At 41.3% G+C, this 8683-nt stretch overlaps 1 protein-coding gene across 1 annotated transcript; it reads right to left on the bottom strand.

The window, feature by feature from the left end:
- Nucleotides 1-2554: 2554 nt before the first annotated feature.
- LOC137259556 (uncharacterized) lies at nucleotides 2555-7947 on the bottom strand. The gene is made up of 3 exons (XM_067797184.1): nucleotides 7725-7947; nucleotides 3702-3881; nucleotides 2555-2796 (listed from the first exon to the last, which is right to left on the bottom strand). The coding sequence occupies exons 1-3, from the start codon at nucleotides 7945-7947 to the stop codon at nucleotides 2555-2557; spliced, it is 645 nt and encodes a 214-aa protein (XP_067653285.1).
- Between the last annotated feature and the right edge of the window lie 736 nt (nucleotides 7948-8683).

Consider the following 8683-nt stretch of genomic DNA (forward strand, 5'->3'; position numbering starts at 1 on the left):
CTGGGAACATATATTATAGGGCGGTTATATGATGAAATATAAAACACAATAAGTTAAACGTTGGCGAAATATTCAATGGGCATTCAATCTGATGTTAGACTCTGCATGATATATCAGATGTGATACTATATATAACATATGTTTGATAAGACCTATATGTAATATCTGTCAGATAATACATGATGTATAACACGGTTGGTTGGGCTTGACTGTATATAATGTGTCGGGTGTTGTGCTATATACAACATGATATGAGGTGATACTAAGTGCACATGGTATGTTGGGTTTAGTGCCGTAAAACGAAGCACTATATCAGATGTTTCTTTGCAATATACAACATGACATATTACAGGAGGCGATATTAACAACATACTTATGTCAGATATATTCGCAGTATATAACATGTGCTGACTGTGATGCATTATGATTTATAGAACATGATAGATCAGATATAATGCAACATACAATAAGATGTGTTTGGACATGATGCAATATACAGCATGATAGGCCAGATATAGGGATATAGACAGTATGATATGTCATACATGACTCATTTATCTGATGTGTATGCCATGTTTGACATATTAAACATATTAGATATAACATTACATATCGCAGGATACTATGGGTATTCGTGACTATGTAGAACATATGTCGGATGTAACCCCATATACCAATGCAAACATTGTATACAACATGTACAGCAGTATAGGGAATGTGGTGTTAATAAAAAAACATGTATAGGGAATTAATAAAAAAATTAAATAAAATAATAAAAACATCTACTCATTACATAAAAACAACATGTTGATTCTGATAAGCAGACTGTCACAGAGAAAACTCAATCTCTGGTCTATTTACACATATCTGGCTGCCTGCTTCTCTGCTATTGACAATAGGCAATGCACAACTTCAATCACTGACCACATGTAATTTGAAATTTACACCTATCGGGTTTTAAAGCCATACACAAAGAGCCGGCTAAGCGTATCGGCAAAGGAACCAGTGGTCAATGAAAAGGCCTCGTTACACTTGAGTGCTCACCCACCGGCTCGGACTGGGTTCGGTATCGCGGCTACTTCGTTTGGAGGAAGGCAAACCCAAATACAAAGTATTGCACTTTTGATTTGCGATTATAGGCAAATAATTTTGGTTATTTGTTGTTTTCTTAATCAGCAGTGCATCTTATATATCGTGAATAAGTGATTACAGTGTTTTATTTATGTTTGAGTTTTTGGTTGCATGTGACCTTTAAATAATATCGCATATTTAAAAAATAATGAGAATTATTTGTTGCAACTCCAAGATGTTATTACATACCAAGGATTTTTTTTAAATCTAAAGTTGAATTGATCTGAACAAGTAATACTGACATTCTGTACGAGCATTCGAAATATTCCTAAGAAATGTAAATTTGGCTGCCATCTTGGAATTTTGTCAACACTAGGGGCGCTACATACTAGATTTATAATGCATACAGCACCATGACGAACATTCCTTACTAAAATAACTTACAAGATAACTATAATGTTTTGAGCACTGACTGACACACGTAGATATTTCAGTCAAACTGGCGGCCATCTTGGATTATTATTATTTTTTATTTTTTTTTGCCACCAGAGGGCATTGCAAAAGTTGATCTATATCCACAAATGTTTAGAAATTGTTCGATGTATCGGTTTGTAAAGTTCGTGCTTTTAACTCAAACAGCACAAGTTTTACAAATCCTGAACTTAACCGCCCCACCATCGACATTTTGACTCTTATAAAGTTGTTTAAAGAAAGCATTCTCCTGGCGAAGAGAGCATTGCGGTCAGACGTTTAGTTCGGTGAGTGGGCAAGTCCATTCTCAAATTAGGTGTGATCAGCATAAACTTCAGGTCCAGACTGGATTTTCACTCTGCATAATGTGAACTCGGCGTTTTGGGAGCTCCGCGTTCTGGAAGTGAACCGCTTACACAAGTGTTTAGCCTGTAAGTATATATAATTATGATAGTAACAAACTAACCCGTATAACATGAAAAGGAGACCCAAGGAGACCAGAGATCCTACGGCAATGTAGACTTGCTTTATTTAGAGGTTTAGCACTGCAAGGAGGGACATACTGTAGGGAAAATATTGTGGTTCAGGGACTGTGAGACAGACCATGAACCACTGTGTGTGTATGAATTAAAAGGAATGTTTCTCTTACACGCGCATACCCGTTCTGGATGGGTTAAAAAATAAAATAAAATAAAATAAAATTTAAAAAATGAAAGATGTTGATTATGCAGTCGCAGTCCATGAGTATATATGTTATCGATTCCACGAGCAGCAAATATATAAATATGCTAAGTCGATGCTCATGATATTGATCATCGAAATGTCCGGCCGGACTCGATTATTTACAGACCACCGCCATAACTGGAATATCGTTGAATGCGGTGTAAAGCGGGAAACAAACAAAACACATTCATATGTACATGCCCAAATAATTCTATAACAGTTCTGTAACGTTAACGCCTGAAATCGCTGTACATGGTATGTATGTGTCTATTTAACAACAATGTCCGCACTAAAACGCTGTCAGTAATCCACAAGGTTTATCAACGGACGGGATAATCTTTTCACACAAGAATCTGAATTCTGCGGTACAGTCGTAAGTCCTCCAGTTGTGGGAGATCCGGGACATGATTATACAGTCTCCCGTTGTTGCAGCAGGATCCGAGTCCCAGTTAGTGAACGGCCCCACCGTCGCCCCAGTCACCCACTTCACGGTCCCACCGTCCTTCCTTGCCCCGATCCACAGAGTAGCCGCTGTAACGAGTTTAAAAAATTGGTCAAGCTTCGGAACTAGGGGAACCAGAAATGGCTTTGACCCGTGTTCCTCATATGGGGAATCCAAACTCGAACCCGGGTCTTGGCGTGACAAGCGAACACTTGCACCACAAGGTCACTCAACCGCTTCGCTCGTGGTCCAGAGGTCCGGCTTTGGTCATCAACCCATGCTTGTCCTGAGGAGCGAGTAACGGTATCGGTTTGATTTGGTTGTCACACGCTACTGTATCCCAGACAAAGTACCAAACAGAGTTTCCCTTTCAATTTATATTAATGTCCTAGAGGGTGCTTTTTGTGAAAGACGGGACACAAATAGAATTGTTTCTGTGGGAACTCTCTTAAAATACTCCTTATTTTGGTACCCGGTTACAATTCTTCCTTTCACATTATTGTCAGTTGTGAGAGTAAGTGAGTTTAGTTATACGCCGCACTCAGCAATATTCCAGCAATATGGTGGCTCCGGATTACAATTGATTTTCAGTAACCCATGCTTGCTGCAAGAGGCGAATAACGAGATCGGGTGGTTGACACATAATATTCAAATGCGTAGATCGGTGCTCATGCTGTTGATCACCGGATTGTCTGGTCCAGACTCGATTATTTACAGACCTCCGCCATATAGCTGGAATATTGCTGAGTGTGGCGTTAAACAACAAACACACCAACATATAAATCAGTACGATTTACTGCAAAGTATTTAACATGGCAGTACACTGAGTGAGTATAGTTTTACGCCGCTTTCAGCACTACTTCAACCATATCACGGCGGGGGACACCAGAAGTGGGCTTCACATATTGAACCCACGCGAGGACTCGAACCCGTAAATGGCAGTTCAGCAGAGTGGCTGAACAGAATTCCGTTAACGTAATCGAGTCGTGCTTACCTCGTTCCTCGCCCACAGCAGCTAAATACTTGTCTTTATAGGACTCATCCGTGACAGCCAGCCGGCCTCCAATACCGTTACAGAAACTAACTGTAGAGGTGAAGTTCCGCTTGTTTACCCATTCCCCGTATAAGCACTGACCAGTGGGTTTGTGGTATAAAAACGGCTGCGGACACAGATCTGAAATGAGAGAGAGACTTTATAACAATACATTTTGTTGATATACTGATGGAAACAAGTAAAGTAACACGGGCACAAGTGTTCCTTTATTCGTTTCCCAGTTTCTTCAGTGTCTTGAGGAATGTTGCTTTGATCTTATGTTCCCTTTTTTGATTCCCTCAGTATGTATATGATCATTGAGATTGGGGAAAAGTCCAACATTGTCTGTTTTTTTAGCGGGGCACCGTGCCCTTCCCATTATACTTGGCGCCTTGCAAGTTTCATTTGTTGGCCCGCCCTCCTTGTAATACAATAACACTTGATGGTTCGTAGTTTCTATTTCATGTTGAAACTGCGTGGAATACCTGAGCTTTTTGAATAACTTTACATAATACATGGAAATCTGTCATTGTACGCCCTTTTAGGAACAATGGTCCCTCTTTTAAAACGGTAATTCAGTGACACGGACTACTCAACAAGCAGTGACAAGGAACAATCAGAAGGCAGATAGTAATAGAGACCAGTATATGCAATACTTTAATTTTTCAGTTGGCCATCGGGCCTGCTGCATCCTGCAAGCTTTGTAATCAGCAGGCCATTCTGATAAAGTCAAACCAATAAAACAAAATAGACTACATTGTAACAATTTCATTCCGTTTCTATAAAATCATTTCATTGACGCAGAACGTTCCATTCCTATGCGCAAAACGTTGAAACACCAAGAAGTGAAACTGTAAGTTATCGTATCATGATGGATCATCGGTGATTCCTGAACGTTAATACAGAATTGAAATATAGGAAAGTTTCCAGATGAAAAAAATTACTGAAGGCTACATGAGTCTGCGGATATTTGAGACTTCCTGCCCGATGCAAAAACAATCGTCAATGGCCGGTGAATATTTGGAACGCTGTAAAGAACTATTTGACAATCAGTCTGTGACAGGGGCTATTTGACAACCAGTCAGTGACAAGGGGCATGTGTGACAAAATGTCAGTGACAAGGAGTACTTGACAAGCAGTCAGACACCTGTGACTAATTCCATCAGAGAATTTGTCAATCGCCGGTGACTGTTCAACTTTCAGTGTCTGGTCCACAGCACTAAGTTAACACATGCCTCTTTGACTGTGTATTCGTTTTATGCAGGGCTTTCAAGGTTCATATCGCTTTTAGTATTTGTCCAAATCAATTTGTAGATTGACAGAAGTTACTTGCAATCAATACCTTAAAAATTACAGCAATCTGCGTCAAAACGTTTATGGAAGAGTGAGTGAGTGAGTGAGTGAATGAGTGAGTGAGTGAGTGAGTGGGTGAGTGAGTTTAGTTTTTCGCCGCACTCAGCAATATTCCAGCTATATGGAAGCGGTCTGTAAATAATCAAGTATGGACCAGACAATCCAGTGACCAACAACATAAGCATCGATCGGCGCAACTGGGAACCGATGACATGTGTCAACTAAGTCAGCGAGTCTGACCACCCGATCCCGTTAGGCGCCTCTTACGACAAACATAGTCGCCTTTTATGGCAAGCATGGGTTGCTGAGGGCCTATTCTACCCCGGGAATTTAGTGGAAGAAGTGCTGAAGCGGACTGTAGCTTTCAACTTTAGTTACGAAAACAAAACGCTGGTCCTGAAAAGCACATTTTATGCAAGTGTACTTCAGTAATACAAGTATCCTTCAACCTCTGCTTTAATCCTTTGTTTCACAACCGACATACGAGGATCAATATCGCCGCAGAGATATCTTTCTTTGATGAGGAAAAGTTGTTAAATATCAATAATAACCATCAGTTTATGGTTTGTTTAGAGATGACAAAGTCCGTCAGTATTGATCCATTGTTATGTGTCCGTTAGATACCGTAGAATTGATTGAGCCGGCGGACCTATGATCAAAGTTTGAAGAAAATCGTGCGACAGCGTATTCCAATATAAGCCAACTTTTCTCTTCATATCCTCAAAGTCTCTTTTGGTTTATTCTATCCTTCAATGTTCCCCATACATTCTCAGTAGAGATACGCTCTGGACTGTAGCTGGGCCAGTCTAAAATATGAACATTCCAGTCATACAACCACAGTCTTGTCATCAGGCTGGAAAATCCATTATCCCAGTAGAGTGTTCGGGCCGCTGGAAGGAGTGAGTGAGTGAGTTTAGTTTTACGTCGCTTTTAGCAATATTCAAGCAACATCACGGCGGAGCTTCACGGTTTGTACCCATGTGGGGAATCGAACCCGGGTCTTTGGCGTGACGAGCAAGGGCTCTAACTATTAGGCTACCCCACCACCCCCGTTGGAAGGAGGTGACTATTTAAGATGTCAGGATATCGTACAACATCACTCCATGTGGTGATATCTCACTTCGCATATGAACTTAGGGCGTTGGTAGGTTTCACGGTATCTTTTGTCTCAGTTTTGACATATTTGACAAAAGCAGACAAAACTTTCATCAGAAAAGTACACTCTACATCGGCGGATACAGCTGTTTGAGAAATGGCGGTTAGGTGTGCAACAAAATCTCAGGACAAAAGAATGGGTGTGCACCCCTGCACCCCCTGTAGATCCGCCTATTATTTTGTTAATTTTCATGAGCCCTACACCAGTTTCTTTCATCTTTCATCATTGTGAGGGCATTCGCATTCCACGATTTTTCGCCCAGATAGCCTCAACGATCTTCAATTTTCCCCTACTCACAATCTGATCAAGTCACCAAAATCCGCAGTCCTGAAATTTCTTGGCCTCCCTACCCCAATCTTGTGCTGAATCCCAATTCCTGTGAGTCCCAAGTCCTGTATACTGTGGACAGAGTAAGGTTATGCCGATGCATCGTTTGGTCTCATTAATTTCACAATCATCTAGAATCTGCTTTCTTTCCCCTCTGGCACCAGATCACAGTTACCGCCCCTAACTTTTACCTTTACCAGGAAGGAAAATAGGAGAATATAGTGTCCTGTTTAAATGAGCTGTTCTGTCTGTTTCCTGGATAACTTGTGATAGCGTAAATGAAAGGTCATGAAGACATTGCACTTTACTTTTGGCCCCCACTCTGTACATGTTGTTGACACCAGCCTTCCGTGATGTGACCCAAGTGTTCATTCCTGTTTAGCTTGGTTCGGCTCGAAACTTCCGGTGACCATTATTGACACTGGTTACAACAAACTGGTAAACAGGTAAACCCACGATGATATTTTACTGGTAAAGTGACAAGAGGCAGGTTGGTCAGCATGCAACATGAGAACAGCTTATGAACGACATTAATTATGGTGGAATGGCATGTCACTGTAAAAAGCAAAGAAGGAAAATAATTGTGGTCTAAGGCCTGATGATGTCGGTTTTGCTATGTCAACGCCAGAAGCCGTCTGCTACACCAGGGGAGATAACTCTTGATACAGTAAGGTTCGTTTTTAAGCTTACAAGAGCTGCCTCCCATATTGAGTACCTTATCCAGCAACTAATACCATTGATTAAAGGACGACTAATGAGTTTTATTATCTTAGGCCATGATAAAAGTTCTACGACATTGCCGTATCTCCTTCACCACTGAAAACTACTCCATGTTTTTGACTAAACAAACGAGGTAATAATGACGTGAGTCGTGAACATTCACTCGATGCTCATGATATTGATCATCGGATTTTGTGGTCGATTATTGACAGACAGCCACCATAACTGGAATATTGCTGAATGCAGTGTGAAACGAGAAAGAAACAAAATAGATTCATAACAGTCTATAACACTTCTGTAACGTTCACGCTTCAAAATTTAAACATGATAGGTATGTCTCTATTTCAACACTATGTGCGAACTAAAACGCCATTAAAAATCTACCGTCAGAAGACGGGATAATCTTTTGACAAAACCTTTGCTCATACCTCCCACACCCCAACCGTAGTAGTTAACGTCAGCGTGGACTGTGAACGGAGTTGCGTTGGAGAACGTGTTACTGGTGTAGCATTTGTCGTTGCCATAGAAAAAGGACGAGCACTGCAGGTCTTGGTAACAGGTGTGGATGCAGTCGGAGATCAGTGACGTCACGCCCACGTGACTGGAGTCGAAGACATTGGAGTATATCAAGACAATCGTGATGGCGGTCATGGTGTCTGCAATAGAGACGTCAGTGTTTGGCGTCATTATGATTGACGATTGGGATGGTGATGGTGATGATGATGGTGATGGTGATGGTGATGGTGATGGTGATGGTGATGGTGATGGTGATGGTGATGATGATGGTGATGGTGTGGTGTGGTGTTGTGTGGTGTGGTGTAGTGTGGTGTGTTGTGGAGTGATGTGGTGTGGTGGTGGCGATTGTGATGGTGATGGTGATGATGATGTGATGGTGATGGTGATGGTGATGGTGATGGTGATAGTGGTGGTGATGGTGATGGTGATGATGATGGTGATGTGATGTGATGGTGATGGTGATGGTGATGGTGATGGTGATGGTGATGGTGATGGTGTGGTGTTGTGTGGTATGGTGTTGTGTGTTGTGTTGTGTTGTGCTGTGATGTGTTGAGGTGATGGTGATAGTGATGGTGATGGTGATGGTGAGGAGGAGGTGGTGGTGGTGGCGGCGGTGGCGGCGGTGAATTTACCAGATTATTTTAAGTGTAGTTTTTACCACTTACTTTGTACTAAAGTCTTTGAATCTCACTTTTTTGAGGGACACATCGTTTTGGTATATATCAGTACTCCTTCATCATCATCATGGGGAACACCAGCAGTGGTAAGATGACAAGGGAAGCCTGTAGTCAATTAGCCCTTATTGTTAACAAATACATGTACACTAGACAACAAAAGATATATAATCCCCCTTCCTTTATAAACTACCAAA

Source organism: Haliotis asinina, chromosome 13 (assembly GCF_037392515.1).
Source record: "Haliotis asinina isolate JCU_RB_2024 chromosome 13, JCU_Hal_asi_v2, whole genome shotgun sequence".
Taxonomy (NCBI): Eukaryota; Metazoa; Mollusca; class Gastropoda; order Lepetellida; family Haliotidae; genus Haliotis; species Haliotis asinina.